This window comes from Ambystoma mexicanum, chromosome 1p (genome assembly GCF_040938575.1).
Source record: "Ambystoma mexicanum isolate Mex_15411 chromosome 1p, UKY_AmexF1_1, whole genome shotgun sequence".
Taxonomy (NCBI): domain Eukaryota; kingdom Metazoa; phylum Chordata; class Amphibia; order Caudata; family Ambystomatidae; genus Ambystoma; species Ambystoma mexicanum.
The window spans coordinates 19,236,183-19,255,611 of record NC_090921.1 but is presented as its reverse complement, the minus strand read 5'-3'; the positions used below and the strand labels follow the sequence as shown (position 1 = coordinate 19,255,611).

The 19,429-nt window shown below is 49.0% G+C and overlaps 2 protein-coding genes across 4 annotated transcripts in view; both read left to right on the top strand.

Moving 5' to 3' along the window:
* LOC138564070 (zinc finger protein 345-like) overlaps positions 1–18,714 on the top strand; it is a 439,931-nt gene extending 421,217 nt beyond the window's left edge. For all 3 annotated transcript variants that reach the window (XM_069642884.1, XM_069642885.1, XM_069642883.1), the window contains one exon: positions 9,820–18,714. In XM_069642884.1, the coding sequence (XP_069498985.1) occupies positions 9,820–11,075 (1,256 nt within the window). In that variant the 3' untranslated portion in view covers positions 11,076–18,714. The remainder of the gene's footprint in view (positions 1–9,819) is intronic.
* LOC138564106 (zinc finger protein 436-like) overlaps positions 11,216–19,429 on the top strand; it is a 79,270-nt gene continuing 71,056 nt past the window's right edge. Inside the window, exon 1 of the mRNA XM_069642886.1 lies at positions 11,216–11,320. The gene's annotated coding sequence lies outside the window, so the exon portion shown is untranslated. The remainder of the gene's footprint in view (positions 11,321–19,429) is intronic.

Sequence of the window (19,429 nt, the reverse complement as noted above, 5' to 3'; positions counted from 1 at the left end):
ATCTGTCATGTTTATTGGTTACATGGGAAGTGAGCAGGGCAATTATGTCCAAGGCCTCTTTAAGATGGAAGGCTCAGTTTCTGACCTATATTGTCATCACCCTCTCGTGGAAGCCAGCACCAATCAAGTTTCTTCTTCCGTTCCAGGGAGGAATTTAAAGACAGATGAACAAGCAGTAATGGGGAGAACTTCCACCAATAAGGCCGGTTTCAGTGCCGTGCCTGGGGCGGAAGCCGGATTGTCTAAGGCCGAGGAGTTTCTTAGATTCTAAATATTCGGTGTCATGTCTTAAAATCGCGGCAAAAATGCAGTGGTTTTGCCGCCACATTCATGTGAAGGATGCGGGGGACACCACCACAACCCCCCGCTTCCCTTAAATGGTATAATGGGGTACACCTTTACCGGGTCAAACCACAGCATTTTTCCTGCAATTTCTTTTACCAGCAACATTTATGCCACGATTTTATTACCTGATACCAAATATTCCTGGATCTATAAGTAGGCAGCACGGTCTAGTATTTTTAGCAGAAATGATACCGTTGTGATAGGTCTGTAATTGGTAGGTATGCTTGGGTCGTGGGTCGATTTTTTGAGGAGGGCAATGACCCAAGCGTCTTTGAGGTTATCTGGAACAGCGCATGTTTTGAATGATGAATTTATGAAGGCGGTGATAAATGAGGCTAATTCGTAAGTAGCCTCCTTAATAATACTCCCTGTATGACCAAATACACAATAGAACTCCCAAAGTGTCATCAATGAATACGCCCATTCATTTCACTATAAACAACCGTATCCCTGAAATACAGACTAATGACCTCCTTTGGTCATAACTCCTCACGATTCCCATGATGCTGTTGTGTGCCCCAGCCCGTTAGGTCTGTGTTGTCGCGGTGTACCCGCCCCTGGATTTCACGTGATATTGCTGTGTACCCTCTGATCCCTGTGATATCGCTGTTTACCCCAGCCCCTCATTTTCCCATCGATGTCACTGTGTACCCACAACCCATTAGGTCTGCACGTTTCACTGTTGCCCTGACCATCTCGTCACTGTGCCCAAACCACCTGCCCATTATGTTATCGACTACACCTTTACTTCCAGTGATGTCGATGTGTGCCCCTTTGTGCCATGTGTCCCGGTTCTCCGTAAAGTTGCTGTGTACCCCTCTGTGCCTGTGTGTCGCTGTGTATCCTGTGATGTCGCTGTTTCCCCCAGCCCCGCATTTCTCCTCAAGGTTACAGTGTACCCACAACCCCTTAGGTCCCCACGTTTCACTGTTGCCCTGACTATCTCGTCACTGCGCTCGCAAACCGCTGGTCCCTATGATGTACTGTGTGCACAGCACCTTGGCTCCCCGCGTTATCGCTATGCACCATAAACTTCCCTCCTGGTCCCCTAACATACCGCAGTATACCCCATGCCCCTCTCGTGTCCCACGTAGTCGCTGTGTGCCCAGCCCTCTCTGGTCCCCCTTTATGTCGCTGTATACCCTCTGCTCCTCCGGTCCCAGGATGTCTCTCTATACCTCTGGCCCCTGCATGCTTGCTGGTTGCCCCTATCCCGGTCCCCCGCGATGTCGCTGTGTACCCAGCCCCTACGGTCCTCATGTACCGTTCCCAGGCTTGCCCTCCGGTCTGTGCCTTAGTACTTGCACAGTCTGGATGTCTCTAGCCCGAGTGCAGTAGCTAGTCATCACATTCGCGCTGCGCATGGCCCGTGGGAGTGCCTCTGGGGTCTCCCTCATTCCCTCCCTTATCATCGAGCACTTCGAAGTGTATTTTGCTTAGGCGCTTTGTGGATGAACCATCATATAATATCATCTCACTACACTTACTCTCTACTCTACCCCATCACACAATTAGAGTACAGCTACACCCCTCGATCAATTCGGCCTAGCTGCTCACATACGAACACTACCCCATGAACACCCCATCGCTCTAATAAAACGCAGCTATATCCCATGACAAACCGGCCTAGCTGCACACATAAGCGTCCCACAGGCCTAACGCAGCTATAAACCAGTCTGGGTGTCCACCCACCGACTAAACACATCCAACTGATATCATCACCACCAAACCTAACGCTAGGATGCAGCTACCATCAGGCAATTACATCAGCTGCATACATAACTGGTGCACCCACGCACCCTACGACACTTACTCTCTCTACTGACCTGACTGCGGTCCCCGAGGGCGTGCATTCCCACAACCCCTTATGTCGCCACGTTTCACTGTTGCCCAGACCCCTTGGCTCCCCGGTGTCCCCATGCGCCCCCAGCTTCCCTCCTGGTCCACTAAGATATCGCAGTGTACCCATACCCCTCTAGTGTCCCATGTAGTCACAATGTGCCCAGGCCCCCTGGTCCCCCTTCATATCGCTGTTTACCCGCCGCCCCTCTCTTCCCATGATGTCTCTCTGTACCTCTTGCCCCTTCTTGCATTGCTGTTTGCCCCTACCCCGGTCCCCGCGATGTCACTGTGTACCCAGCCCCTCCGGTCCCCATGTACCACTCCCAGGCATGCATTCCTGTCTGGGCCTTAGCACGTACACGATCTGGGTTCCCCAGACCGAGTACCGTAGGTAGTCTTCACATTTGTGCTGCTCATGGCCTGTGGGAGTGTCTTTGCGTTCTCCCTCGTTCCCTCCCTTGAAATCTAGTGCTTTCGAAACGCACTGTGCTTAGGCGCTTTGTGGAAGAACCATCATATCATATCACTACGCTTACTCTCTACTCTACACATCACACAGTTAGAATACAGCTATACCCCTAGATAAATTCGTCCTAGCTGCTCACATACGAACACTACGCCAAGAACACCCCATCACTCTAATAAAACGCAACTATACCCCATGACAAACCGGCCTAGCTGCACACATAAGTGTCCTACAGGCCTAACGCAGCCAGAACCCAGTCTGGGTGTCCACCCGCCAGACTGCAACACTTTCAACTGATATCATCACCACCAAACCTAACGCTAGGATGCAGCTGCCATCAGGCAATTACATCAGCTGCACACATAACTGGTGCACCCACACACCCTTCGACACTTACTCTCTCTACTGATCAGGACTGCGGTCCCCGAGGGCGTTCAATTTGCCAGCGCTTTGAGGTCATACTAATGATATATAGAGCGCTATATAAATGCCAAATAACATAGCCTAACTTAAACCACCTTCTATTAATGGTAAAACACTGACTTAAGTAGTTTGATTTGGAACTCCCACTGATAAATCACAGTGCGATAAAATGATTTGCTTAGGATCACCCACTTCAGTTAAGTGGCTACTTCATGTTTTGAGGGCAGTCTGCAACTTAAGGATTTGAATACATAGCTTCTCAAATCCGGTTGGTTACAAAATGTGTTACTTTGGCTTTCACAAATGCTCTGTTTTACAGAGATTACTCAAAAACTACTTAAATGATATTAAACTAACAGGACAAATATATCAATCTGCTGTCTTAGTGCAATCTAAGACACTGTTGCCTTACTTGCAGTCACATCCCCTTTCTTCTGCAACCAGCTGTGGGCACCTTTGGCCGCTGTGGACACTGTCGATCACTCCTCTCTCCTCTTCACTCTGCAAGGCTTTGGGTTTAGCAGATCATCTCACCCCAGTGTAAGAAGCTCACTGTTTCCCATCAAATCTGATTTATTTTCTATTGTATGTTTGTCTGTCATCAAAAGAGCATTTTCTTCCCTGTATATGAATATAAATGAAATTAAAATGTGCCAAATTGGGCCAAGAGACAGTGACACATTGGAAAGACCAGCAAGAGACAGTGACATATTGGAAACACCAGCAAGAGACAGTGACACATTGGAAAGACCAGTAAGAGACAGTGACACAATGGAAAGACCTGCAAGAGACACTGACACATTGGAAAGATCAGCAAGAGACAGTGACACATTGGAAAGACCAGCAAGAGACAGTGACACATTGGAAAGACCTGCAAGAGACGCTGACACAATGGAAAGACCAGCAAGAGACAGTGACACATTGGAAAGACCTTCAAGAGACGCTGACACATTGGCAAGACCAGCAAGAGACAGTGACACATTGGTAAGACCAGCAAGAGACACTGGCACATTGGTAAGACCAGCAAGAGACACTGACACATTGGCAAGACCAGCAAGAGACAGTGACACATTGGAAAGACCTTCAAGAGACGCTGACACATTGGCAAGACCAGCAAGAGACCGTGACACATTGGAAAGACCTGCAAGAGACACTGACACATTGGAAAGATCAGCAAGAGACAGTGACACAATGGAAAGACCTGCAAGAGACACTGACACATTGGAAAGATCAGCAAGAGACAGTGACACATTGGAAAGACCAGCAAGAGACAGTGACACATTGGAAAGACCAGAAAGAGACAGTGACACATTGGAAAGACCTGCAAGAGACACTGACACAATGGAAAGACCAGCAAGAGACAGTGACACATTGGAAAGACCTGCAAGAGACACTGACACAATGGAAAGACCAGCAAGAGACAGTGACACATTGGAAAGACCTTCAAGAGACGCTGACACATTGGCAAGACCAGCAAGAGACCGTGACACATTGGTAAGACCAGCAAGAGACACTGACACATTGGTAAGACCAGCAAGAGACGCTGACACATTGGCAAGACCAGCAAGAGACAGTGCCACATTGGAAAGACCTTCAAGAGACGCTGACACATTGGCAAGACCAGCAAGAGACCGTGACACATTGGTAAGACCAGCAAGAGACACTGACACATTGGCAAGACCAGCAAGAGACAGTGACACATTGGAAAGACCAGCAAGAGACACTGACACATTGGAAAGACCAGCAAGAGACAGTAAAGACAAGCAAGAGACAGTAAAGACCTGCAAGAGACAGTAATACATTGGAAATACCAGCAAAAGACAGTGACACATTGGAAAGACCTGCAAGAGACAGTGACGCATTGGAAAGACCTGCAAGAGACAGTGACACTTTGGAAAGACCAGCAAGAGACAGTGACACAATGGAAAGACCAGCAAGAGGCACTGACGCATTGGCAAGAACAGCAAGAGACAGTGACACATTGGAAAGACCAGCAAGAGACAGTAAAGACCAGCAAGAGACAGTAAAGACCTGCAAGAGACAGTAATACATTGGAAATACCAGCAAAAGACAGTGACACATTGGAAAGACCAGCAAGAGACACTGACACATTGGAAAGACCAGCAAGAGACAGTAAAGACCAGCAAGAGACAGTAAAGACCTGCAAGAGACAGTAATACATTGGAAATACCAGCAAAAGACAGTGACGCATTGGCAAGACCAGCAAGAGACAGTGACACATTGGAAAGACCTTTAAGAGACACTGACACATTGGAAAGACCAGCAAGAGACAGTGACACATTGGAAAGACCTTCAAGAGACGCTGACACATTGGCAAGACCAGCAAGAGACCGTGACACATTGGTAAGACCAGCAAGAGACACTGACACATTGGCAAGACCAGCAAGAGACAGTGACACATTGGAAAGACCAGCAAGAGACACTGACACATTGGAAAGACCAGCAAGAGACAGTAAAGACCAGCAAGAGACAGTAAAGACCTGCAAGAGACAGTAATACATTGGAAATACCAGCAAAAGACAGTGACACATTGGAAAGACCAGCAAGAGACACTGACATATTGGAAAGACCAGCAAGAGACAGTAAAGACCAGCAAGAGACAGTAAAGACCTGCAAGAGACAGTAATACATTGGAAATACCAGCAAGAGACAGTGACACATTAGAAAGACCAGCAAGAGACAGTAAAGACCAGCAAGAGACAGTGACACATTGGAAAGACCTGCAAGAGACAGTGACACATTGGCAAGACCAGCAAGAGACAGTGACACATTGGCAAGACCAGCAAGAGACAGTGACACATTGGCAAGACCAGCAAGAGACAGTGACACATTGGAAAGACCTGCAAGAGACACTGACACATTGGAAAGACCAGCAAGAGACAGTTTGAAAGACCGTTCAGGGGGATCAAGAGAATTATCCACCCAACATCCCTTCTTGTGGTGCCCAATGTGAGAAGCGTCTTCTGCGGTGTCCTCTTTGCTATGTGGCAGTGCACCGATGGATCTGCTTTTGCACTGGATTAGGGCTAACTTCGGAACTTTCTTGCATGTCATCGGTCACCAACTCCTTGTCTGAACTCTTCTCAAAATAAACAAGAGTCACGTGCCTCCACAGTCCTAGCCGGCACTGCACCTTGTGTGTAAACCCAAAGTGGATGGCCCACTGCCCCCTACCCCTGACAATACACCACAACCTCTGACTGCCCAGTGCATCCAGAAGAAGCTGGAACTGCCCCTCCCCCCAGAATATGCTGCCCTTTTGCCCGCAGCTTGCCTGTAAGAGTCGTCCCCTGTACCACTTCCCCTCTGCTGATAGCCACTTACTCCAGCTTCGAGAAATGGATCTGCACATGCAGGTGATAGCTCAAAGAAGCCTGCTGAGTGCTACACATGAAAACACACCCGAATGCTAACTCATGAATGACCCATGTTTAGTAAAGCAGCCCCTCATTGATTTATATGTTTTAAAACACCAACATACAATCAGAGCTTCTGCTTTCCAACCCCCACTCTACACGCCAAAATCACCACCCTGAAGAGAACATACACTCAGAGCTTCTGCTAATGCACGCCACATTCTGCTTCCCAACACCCACTGTGCACGCCAAAACCACAACCCTGAAGAGAACATACACTCAGAGCTTCTGCTAATGCCCGCCACATTCTGCTTCCCAACCCCCACTGTACACGCCAAAACCACAACCCTGAAGAGAACATACACTCAGAGCTTCTGCTAATGCCCGCCACATTCTGCTTCCCAACCCCCACTGTACACGCCAAAATCGCAACCCTGAAGAGAACATACACTCAGAGCTTCTGCTAATGCCCGCCACATTCTGATTCCCAACCCCCACTGTACACACCAAAATGACAACCCTGAAGAGAACACACACTCAGGAGATTCTGCTAATGCACACCACATTCTGCTTCCCAAACCCCACTGTGTACCCAAAATCACAACCCTGAAGAGAACATACACTCAGAGCTTCTGCTAATGCACGCCACATTCTGCTTCCCAACCCCCACTGTGTACCCAAAATCACAACCCTGAAGAGAACATACACTCAGAGCTTCTGCTAATGCACGCCACATTCTGCTTCCCAACCCCCACTGTACACGCCAAAACCACAACCCTGAAGAGAACATACACTCAGAGCTTCTGCTAATGCACGCCACATTCTGCTTCCCAACCCCCACTGTACACGCCAAAATCACAACCCTGAAGAGAACATACACTCAGAGCTTCTGCTAATGCCCGCCACATTCTGCTTCCCAACCCCCACTGTACACGCCAAAATCGCAACCCTGAAGAGAACATACACTCAGAGCTTCTGCTAATGCACGCCACATTCTGCTTCCCAACCCCCACTGTACACACCAAAATGACAACCCTGAAGAGAACACACACTCAGGAGATTCTGCTAATGCACACCACATTCTGCTTCCCAACCCACACTGTGTACCCAAAATCACAACCCTGAAGAGAACATACACTCAGAGCTTCTGCTAATGCATGCCACATTCTGCTTCCCAACCCCCACTGTGTACCCAAAATCACAACCCTGTACACGCCAAAATGACAACCCTGAAGAGAACGTACACTCAGAGCTTCTGCTAATGCACGCCACATTCTGCTTCCAAACCCCCACTGTACACGCCAAAATGACAACCCTGAAGAGAACATACACTCAGGAGCTTCTACTAATGCACGCCACATTCTGCTTCCCAACCCCCACTGTGTACCCAAAATCACAACCCTGAAGAGAACATACACTCAGAGCTTCTGCTAATGGGCGCCACATTCTGCTTCCCAACCCCCACTGTACACGCCAAAACCACAACCCTGAAGAGAACATACACTCAGGAGCTTCTACTAATGCACACCACATTCTGCTTCCCAACCCCCACTGTACACTCCAAAATGACAACCCTGAAGAGAACATACACTCAGGAGCTTCTGCTAATGGACGCCACATTCTGCTTCCCAACCCCCACTGTACACGCCAAAATCACAACCCTGAAGAGAAAATACACTCAGAGCTTCTGCTAATGCATGCCACATTCTGCTTCCCAACCCCCACTGTACATGCTAAAATCACAACCCTGAAGAGAACATACACTCAGAGCTTCTGCTAATGGGCGCCACATTCTGCTTCCCAACCCCCACTGTACACGCCAAAATGACAACCCTGAATAGAACATACACTCAGAGCTTCTGCTAATGCCCGCCACATTCTGATTCCCAACCCCCACTGTACACGCCAAAATGACAACCCTGAAGAGAACATACACTCAGAGCTTCTGCTAATGCACGCCCCATTCTGCTTCCCAACCCCCACTGTACACGCCAAAATCACAACCCTGAAGAGAACATTCACTCAGAGCTTCTGCTAATGCACGCCACATTCTGCTTCTCAACCCCCACTGTACACGCCAAAATCACAACCCTGAAGAGAACATACAATCAGAGCTTCTGCTAATGCACGCCACATTCTGCTTCCCAACCCCCACTGTACACGCCAAAATGACAACCCTGAAGAGAACATACACTCAGAGCTTCTGCTAATGCCCGCCACATTCTGCTTCCCAACCCCCACTGTGCACGCCAAAATCACAACCCTGAAGAGAACATACACTCAGAGCTTCTGCTAATGCGTGCCACATTCTGCTTCCCAACCCCCACTGTGCACGCCAAAATCACAACCCTGAAGTGAACATACAATCAGAGCTTCTCCTAATGCGTGCCACATTCTGCTTCCCAACCCCCACTGTGCACGCCAAAATCACAACCCTGAAGAGAACATACATTCAGAGCTTCTGCTAATGCGCGCCACATTCTGCTTCCCAACCCCCACTGTGCACGCCAAAATCACAACCCTGAAGTGAACATACAATCAGAGCTTCTCCTAATGCGCGCCACATTCTGCTTCCCAACCCCCACTGTGCACGCCAAAATCACAACCCTGAAGAGAACATACATTCAGAGCTTCTGCTAATGCGCGCCACATTCTCCTTCCCAACCCCCACTGTACACGCCAAAATCGCAAACCCTGAAGAGAACATACATTCAGAGCTTCTGCTAATGCACGCCACATTCTGTTTCCCAACCCCCACTGTACACGTCAAAATGACAACCCTGAAGAGAACATACACCCAGAGCTTCTGCTAATGGACGCCACATTCTGCTTCCCAGCACCCACTGTACACGCCAAAATCACAACCCTGAAGAGAAAACACATGTTGCTTATATTTAGATTCTTGGGAAATAATATCTTTCTATGAAGTCAAATTAATATTACTTGAGATGTCTTTTCACATGGTTTTTAGTATCTTGCACATTTTATTCAACTGACAGAGGGATGCACCCAGCAAGGCATAAATTAGTTTTCAAAAATTGAGTTTGGCCATTAAAATATTTTTGATTAGCAAACAAACATATTTGATTAGCAGTGTTGTACTAATATTTTTAACGTCACCAGAAGTTATTTGTACCCAAGACATAAAATGAGCAACATTTATGTGCAGCACTGAAGTAAGACATTAGTGGGAGGATGCATTTAAGTTGCAAACATATAGAATTGCAAAGCAAATTGCTATGCAACACTGCTTTTTTATACCCTGACCCAGAATCACACAGTGTGACATCTCTGCAATAAGTGCATTTATCTTTAGGTTGTCCAGTGGCATAAAATAATACCCGTATTCTCTGCTTCTTTCAACAGAACATTTGGATAATGGGGCAATTTCCAAAACCAAGAGTGGGCGCATACATCCAAGGAGCCGGAGTGGGAGGAAAATGCACCAGTGTGCAGTCTGCAAGAAAAGCTTCACGAACCGTTCAAATCGGATAATACACCAGAGGATTCACACTGGTGAGAAGCTCTATGAGTGCACTGAGTGTGGTAAGCACTTTACACACGCGGCAAACCTGATAATACACCAGAGATCCCACACAGGAGAAAGGCCGTACCCGTGTACAGCTTGTGAGAAAAGCTTCAGTACCCGCGGGTCACTGAGCATACACCAGAGGATCCACACTGGCGAGAAGCCCTATGAGTGCACAGAGTGTGGGAAGCGCTTTAGACAGATTTCCACCCTGATAGCACACCAGCGGTCTCACACAGGGGAGAGACCGTTCCCATGTACATCATGTGACAAAAGCTTCAGTACCCGCGGGTCACTGAGCACACATCAGTGGGTCCACACTGGTGTGAAGCCCTATGAGTGCACAGAGTGTGGAAAGCACTTTACAGGTGTTTCACACCTCAGAAGACATCAACGATTCCATGAAGGGAAGAGACTGTACCAGTGCAGTGAGTGTGCCAAAAGTTTCAGTAGCAGCTCATCACTGAAAACACATCAGGGGACCCACACGGGTGAGATGCCTTATGAGTGTACTGAGTGTGGTAAATGCTTTTTATGGGCCGTAAGTCTGAGGACGCATCAGAAATTCCACACAGAGGAGAGGCCGCATCAATGTACAGAGTGCCAGAAATGCTTCACTACCAGCTCATATCTGAAATCGCATCAGAGAGTCCACACCGGAGAGAAGCCTTATGAGTGCACAGAGTGTGGTAAGCACTTTGGACGGGGGTCAAACCTAAAGGTGCACCAGAGATCTCACACAGGGGAAAGACCGTACCAGTGCACAGAGTGCGAGAAGCGCTTCAGTGACATCTCATCACTGAGAACGCATCAGAAGATCCACACTGGCGAGAAACCCTATGAGTGCAAAGAGTGCGGTAAGCACTTTAGTCGCGATTCAGACATGAGAAAACATCAGAGGTCCCACACAGGGGAGAGACCGCACCAGTGTACAGAGTGTGAGAAAAGGTTTACTTATCGGTATGACCTGCGGAAGCATCAGATGATCCACGCTGGAAAGAAACCCTACGGGTGCACAGTGTGTGGAAAGCACTATAGTGGGATTTCATACCTGAAGAAACATCAAAGATCCCATATGAGGGAGAGACCATAAAAAGGCACAGAGTACGAGAAAGGTTTTACTGTTATGTGAGGCCTGAGCAAGCATCAGAGGATCCAAACTGGCAAAAAGCCCTCTGAGTGCACAGGGTGTGGAAAGTACATTAGATACACCTCAATCCTGAGGACACACCAGGGTTCCCATGCAGCATCTGAGAGAAAACCCACAGCAGAGTGTCTACCTGCAGGGAAAGCACAGAGTGCAGGAAGATCTGAAGTTACAGACTGGGGAGCAGCTCTGTGAGTATGCACTGTACTCCGGCATCACATCCGATGTAGAACGGTATCCATCCCTGAGCACTTAATAGCCTCTTTCATTGGACCGCTCGTGATTTCAATGGCGTGTCCCGGGGATTGCATCAGCGGGTACAGACTGGGGAGCAGCCCTCTGAGTGACACAAAGACATTGAGCCTCATTACGAGGATGGAGGTAGCCATGCGGTTCATACCGGCATGGCTACCCCCAAACTCAGGTCCGGCTCCGGGTCCTGCGAAAGGGGAATTACCGGGCCATTCCGACCTTGCGGGCTCGGTAAATCCCCTTGCGCTGGACCCGGAGCCGGTACGTCCCCATTCCCATTTGAACCCCCATAGGGCTCAATGGGAATGGGGAGGATGGTAGCAGCGGCCAGACGTGCAGAGCGTCCCCCGCGAGCAGAACTCATAATATGGCAGCATGGCAACAACGGCGCCGGTAGCACTACCGGCGCTGTTGTTGCCTTTCCGCCACTGTTGTAATGAAGTCCATTGTGTGCCATTTGGTGCTTGTGGGTGAAGAGTTTGCATTCCTTAGTACTGTTGCTGCTCGGCCATTGGGTAATATTTGATCTGAAGGCCGCCCCTTCTTTTTCAGCATTACTTCTTTGAGTCTTGAGTATTGGTTATGACTTTTTTATGACTTGTCACTTTTAGTTGAGCATGTTTTGCTAGTCCTTTATATGGTTTTTAGTGTTTTTACAGTTCATAAATTACATAGAACTATTTAAAGTCCACTTGGACTACTTTTTAAACATCTCTATGCCCTATGGCGCTACTTTCTTTTCCAGGTGTCTGCCTGATGTTCTGTTGGATTGGCTGCACGGTATTCCACTCTGTGCTTGCTACTGCTTCAGTATCCTAGATAGACCACAGAAAGGTCTTACCCTCCAGTGCTTGCTACTGCTTCACACTCCCAGATAGACCACAGAAAGGTCTTACCATCCTGTGCTCGCTACTGCTTCAGACTCCCATATAGGCCACAGAAAGGTCTTACCATCCTGTGCTTGCTACTGCTTCAGACTCCCAGATAGGCCACGGAAATGTCTTACCACCCTGGGCTCGCTACTGCTTCAGACTCCCAGATAGGCCACGGAAAGGTCTTACCATCCTGGGCTCACTACTGCTTCAGACTTCCAGATAGGCCACGGAAAGGTCTTACCATCCTGGGCTCGCTACTGCTTCAGACTCCCAGATAGGCCACGGAAAGGTCTTAACCATCCTGTGCTCGCTACTGCTTCAGACTCCCAGATAGGCCACGGAAAGGTTTTACCATCCTGTGCTCGCTACTGCTTCAGACTCCCAGATAGGCCACGGAAAGGTCTTACCATCCTGTGCTCGCTACTGCTTCAGACTCCCAGACAGGCCACGGAAAGGTCTTACCATCCTGTGCTCGCTACTGCTTCAGACTCCCAGACAGGCCACAGAAAGGTCTTCCCATCCTGTGCTCACTGCTGCTTCAGAGTCCAGGATAAGCCACAGAAAGGTCTCACCATCCTGTGCTCACTACTGCTTCAGTCTCCAGGATAGGCCACAGAAAGTTATTACCATCCTGTGCTCACTACTGCTTCAGGCTCCTAGATAGGCCACAGACAGATCTCACCATCCTGTGCTTGTGACTACTTCAGAGTCATTGATAGACCACAGAAAGCTCTTACCATCCTGTGCTTGCTACTGCTTCAGAGTCATTGATAGACCACAGAAAGGTCTTCCCATCCTGTGCTCGCTTCTGCTTCAGAGTCCTCGATAGACCACAGAAAGGTCTTCCCATCCTGTGCTCGCTGCTGCTTCAGGGTCCAGGATTGGCCACAGAAAGGTCTTCCCATCCTGTGCTCGCTGCTGCTTCAGGGTCCTAGATAGACCACAGAAAGGTCTTACCATCCTGTACCCACTACTGCTTCAGACTCCAGGATACGCCACAAGCAGATCTCACCGTCCTGTGCTCACTATTGCTTCAGACACCAGGATAGGCCACAGAAAGGTCTTACCATCCTGTGCTCAGTACTGCTTCAGAGTCCTAGGTAGGCCACAGAAAGGTCTTACCATCCTGTGCTCTCTAAGGCTTCAGACTCCTAGAAAGGCCACAGGAAGGTCTTACCATCCTGTACTCGATACTGCTACAGACTCCAGGATAGGCCACAAGCAGATCTCACCATCCTGTGCTCACTACTGATTCAGACACCTGGATAGGCCACAGAAAGTTCTCACCATCCTGTGCCCACTACCGCTTCAGACTCGAGGATAGGCCATAAAATGTTCTTACCCTCCTGTGCTTGATACTGCAGCAGACTCCAGGATAGGCCATAGAAGGTTCTTACCGTCCTCTGCTCGCTAGTGCTTCAGAATCCTTGGTAGGCCACAGAAAGGCCTTACCATCCTGTGCTCTCTACGGCTTCAGACTCCTAGAAAGGCCACAGGAAGCTCTTACCATCCTGTACTCGATACTGCTGCAGACTCCAGGATAGGCCACAAGCAGATCTCACAATCTTGTGCTCACTACTGCTTCAGACACCTGGATAGGCCACAGAAAGGTCTCACCATCCTGTGCCCACTACTGCTTCAGACTCGAGGATAGGCCACAAAAAGTTCTTACCCTCCTGTGCTTGCTACTGCTTGCCTACTCCAGGATAGGCCATAGAAAGTTCTTACCATCCTCTGCTCACTAGTGCTTCAGAATCCTTGGTAGGCCACAGAAAGGTCTTACCATCCTGTGCTTGTTACTACTTCAGACTCGAGGATAGGCCACAGAAAAGTCTTACCCTCCTGTGCTTGCTACTGCTTCAGACTCCTAGATAGGCCACAGAAAGGTCTTACCCTCCTGTGCTCACTACTGCGTCAGGCGCCAGGACAGGCCCAGAAAGGTCTTACCATCCTGTGCTCGCTGCTTCTTCAGACTCAAGGATAGGCCACAGAAAGCTCACCCAGATGGATATAAGAGCGCTGCTCTGTGCGCACCATTTAATCTACGGACATTACAATGATATATTCCAATAGGAACACAAACCAGTCTCCTTGACAGTGCCGGCACTGCAGACCCTCACACGTACCAGACAACAGCACAGGGGCCAAATGCATAGACACTTCTTTACTATAAGGGAAATGGCTCCAAGGAATTCCCCTCTACAGATTAGGACACGCAACAGCACAGTGGCCAAATGCATAGACACTTCTTTACTATAAGGGAAATGGCTCCAAGGAATTCCCCTCTAAAGACTAGGACACGCAACAGCACAGGGGCCAAATGCATAGACACTTCTTTACTATAAGGGAAATGGCACGGCCCCAAGGAATTCCCCTCTACAGACTAGGACACGCAACAGCTCAGGGGCCAAATGCATAGACACTTCTTTTCTATAAGGGAAATGGCACGGCCTCAAGGAATTCCGCTCTACAGACTAGGACACGCAACAGCACAGGGGCCAAATGCATAGACACTTCTTTACTATAAGGGAAATGGCACGGTCCCAAGGAATTCCCCTCTACAGACTAGGACACGCAACAGCACAGGGGCAAATGCATAGATACTTCTTTACTATAAGGGAAATGGCTCCAAGGAATTCCCATCTACAGACTAGGACACGCAACAGCACAGGGGCCAAATGCATAGACACTTCTTTAATATAAGGGAAATGGCACGGTCCCAAGGAATTCCCCTCTACAGACTAGGACACGCAACAGCTCAGGGGCCAAATGCATAGACACTTCTTTTCTATAAGGGAAATGGCACGGCCCCAAGGAATTCCCCTCTACAGACTAGGACACGCAACAGCACAGGGGCCAAATGCATAGACACTTCTTTACTATAAGGGAAATGGCACGGTCCCAAGGAATTCCCCTCTACAGACTAGGACACGCAACAGCACAGGGGCCAAATGCATAGACACTTCTTTACTATAAGGAAAATGGCACGGTCCCAAGGAATTCCCCTCTACAGACTAGGACACGCAACAGCACAGGGGCAAATGCATAGATACTTCTTTACTGTAAGGGAAATTAACCCAAGGAATTCCCCTCTACAGACTAGGACACGCAACAGCACAGGGGCCAAATGCATAGGCATAGGCACTTCTTTACTATGAGGGAAATGGCCCCATGGAATTCCCCTCTACAGGCTAGGACACACAATAGCACAGGGGCCAACAGCATAGACACTTCTTTACTATAAGGGAAATGGCACGGTCCCAAGGAATTCCCGTCTACAGACTAGGACACGCAACAGCACAGGGGCCAAATGCATAGACATTTCTTTACTATAAGGGAAATTGCCCCAAGGAATTCCCCTCTACCTACTAGGACACACAACAGCACTGGGCCCCAATGCATAGACACTTCTTTACTATGAGGGAAATGGCCCCAAGGGATTCCCCTCTACAGACTAGGACACGCAACAGCACAGGGGCCAAATGCATAGACACTTCTTTACTATAAAGGAAATGGCACGGCCCCAAGGAATTCCCCTCTACAGACTAGGACATGCAACAGCACAGGGGCCAACAGCATAGACACTTCTTTACTATAAGGGAAATGGCACGGTCCCAAGGGATTCCCATCTACAGACTAGGACACTCAACAGCACAGGGGCCAAATGCATAGATATTTCTTTACTATAAGGGAAATGGCCCCAAGGAATTCCCATCTACAGACTAGGACATGCAACAGCACTGGGGCCAAATGCATAGACACTTCTTTACTATGAGGGAAATGGCCCCAAGGGATTCCCCTCTACAGACTAGGACACACAACAGCACAGGGGCCAAATGCATAGACACTTCTTTACTACAAGGGAAATGGCCCCAAGGAATTCCCCTCTACAGACTAGGACACGCAACAGCACAGTGGCCAAATGCATAGACACTTCTTTACTATAAGGGAAATGGCTCCAAGGAATTCCCCTCTACAGACTAGGACACGCAACAGCACAGGGGCAAAATGCATAGACACTTCTTTACTATAAGGGAAATGGCACGGTCCCAAGGAATTCCCCTCTACAGACTAGGACACGCAACAGCACAGGGGCCAACAGCATAGACACTTCTTTACTATAAGGGAAATGGCACGGTCCCAAGGAATTCCCGTCTACAGACTAGGACACGCAACAGCACAGGGGCCAAATGCATAGACATTTCTTTACTATAAGGGAAATGGCCCCAAGGGATTCCCCTCTACAGACTAGGACACGCAACAGCACTGGGGCCAAATGCATAGACGCTTCTTTACTATGAGGGAAATGGCCCCAAGGGATTCCCCTCTACAGACTAGGACACGCAACAGCACAGGGGCCAAATGCATAGACACTTCTTTACTACAAGGGAAATGGCCCCAAGGAATTCCCCTCTACAGACTAGGACACGCAACAGCACAGGGGCCAAATGCATAGACACTTCTTTACTATAAAGGAAATGGCACGGCCCCAAGGAATTCCCCCTCTACAGACTAGGACATGCAACAGCACAGGGGCCAACAGCATAGACACTTCTTTACTATGAGGGAAATGGCCCCAAGGGATCCCCCTCTACAGACTAGGACACGCAACAGCACAGGGGCCAAATGCATAGACACTTCTTTACTGTAAAGGAAAAGGCACGGCCCCAAGGAATTCCCCTCTACAGACTAGGACACGCAACAGCACAGGGGCCAACAGCATAGACACTTCTTAACTATAAGGGAAATGGCACGGTCCCAAGGAATTCCCGTCTACAGACTAGGACACACAACAGCACATGGGCCAAATTCATAGACATTTCTTTACTATAAGGGAAAAGGCCCCAAGGAATTCCCCTCTACAGACTAGGACACGCAACAGCACAGGGGCCAACAGCATAGACACTTCTTTACTATAAAGGAAATGGCACGGCCCCAAGGAATTCCCCTCTACAGACTAGGACACGCAACAGCACAGGGGCCAAATGCATAGACACTTCTTTTCTATAAGGGAAATGGCACAGCCCCAAGGAATTCCCCTCTACAGACTAGGACACGCAACAGCACAGGGGCCAAATGCATAGACACTTCTTTACTATAAGGGAAATGGCACGACGGTCCCAAGGAATTCCCCTCTACAGACTAGGACACGCAACAGCACAGGGGCCAAATGCATAGACGCTTCTTTACTATAAGGGAAATGGCACGACGGTCCCAAGGAATTCCCCTCTACAGACTAGGACACACTGCGGGTGAGGGTGTGGCTGAAGATTACGTGAAAGAAATGGCCGTTGAATTGAGCACAAGTTCAGTAAAAATGGCAGACGTGCCATGTTTACCAGGAACTGATAGGAGAATGACTAAGAGAAGGCGACTTGGATCAGATGCCAGTGGGGACTGCCCAGGGCAGGGGTATTCATACGTGCAGCCCTTGGGGCCCCGCAACACCTGCCGATTGGACGTCAAACATGAAGGAAATAAAAGCCTCGGCCTGGGTGATGTAACTCCGCCCTTTCTTACCATACCAAGAATTTGGCAATCACTGTAACGTTTGCTGTGATTCGCCAGAGGAACTTCGGAGATTTAGTTAAAGGAGTTTCTTTGGCTTCAGTGCACAGAGAGTGGGGAGCCACCATTATTTCAGTCTTTGCACATGCGAGCAACATCATGAAAAGGACATCTCCCACTCTTCACCCCGGCTCCCTCTGGGTGTATGTGGGTTCAGAAATGGGGTGTATGAGAGACGGGACACCTCTGCAGTCCACTGTTGCTAGACCACTGAACAGGCCAGAGGAAGCGACTGGACCCAAAGACCATGGAGCATCTCTCTCCATCCAATGAGAGTGCGCAGCATTTCCCAGCATGCACTTCGACATTCAATGGCACTGGGCCGGAAATGGTTGCTTGCTGGCTCATTCTGCCCATTTTCACTTAGTGAAATTGTGAAATGTCTTTCCTGTGTTTTACATGAGCGTTGCTTTGGATGTACTTCCTTCCTGAAATCAGTGTGCACTGCCTCTCCCAGAGTGCTCGTGTTTCATTCAGTGAGATCTCTTTGGCGTCTCTGTCCTGACTGCTGACGCGCATTTGCTTGACTTTGTGGTTTCTTCCTTGTGGTGTCCATGTTTTTCAGGTAAGGATGTCCTGTGCTTCTTTGGGACTTGCTCTCTTCCCAGGAGCCAGTTGGCGGCGAGTGAGGAGGAGTCGCAGGGTCTGTGGCTTGTTTCATCATACTCCCTGTCCTGCCTTCTAGGCGCTGTACAGTGCTAGTGCAGAACCGGTATTAATGATCCTGCAGCACCCACATCACATCTGATGATGCTTTCTTTACACACTGACATGGTATTTAGTTTTAACAACTGTGTATCTTGTGACAAAATGCCACAATCGGCTACCTTAGTATACACAACACATGTCAAAACGCAACTACAATAAAGCAACAATTGCCATTAACTACAGTTGCTAGTGCTGTGTTTACTTCCATGTGAGCGTCTCTTTCTCCTAGTTCTCAGGTTTCGAAGGTGGGGTCAGAGGTTTGGAGAGGATGGTGTACTCGGGTAGGGTCTAGGCGATGGTGCATTTGGATAGGGTCTAGGGGATGGTGTATTGAGGTGGGGTCTAGGGGATGCTGTACTCGGGTAGGGTCTAGGGGATGGTGTACTCGGGTAGGGTCTAGGGGATGGTCTACTCGGGTAGGGTCTAGGGGATGCTGTACTCGGGTAGGGTCTAGGGGATGGTGTACTTGGGTAGGGTCTAGGGGATGCTGTACTTGGGTAGGGTCTAGGGGATGGTGTACTCGGTTAGGGTTTAGGGGATGGTGTACTCGGGTAGGGTCTAGGAGATGGTGTACTCGGGTAGGGTCTAGGGGATGGTGTACTCAGGTAAGATCTATGGGATGGTGTTCCATTGTAGGGTGTAAGGGATGGTGTACTCGGATAGGGTTAGGGGATGGTGTACTCGGGTAGGGTCTAGGGGATGTGTACTCGGGTAGGGTCTAGGGGATAGTGTACTCATGTAGGGTCTAGGGGATGGTGTACTCGGGTAGGGTGTACTCGGGTAGGGTCTAGGGGATGGTGTACTCATGTCGGGTCTAGGGGATGTTGTACTCAGGTAGGGTCTAGGGGAAGGTGTTCTCAGGTAGGGTCTAGGGGATGGTGTACTCGGGTAGGGTTT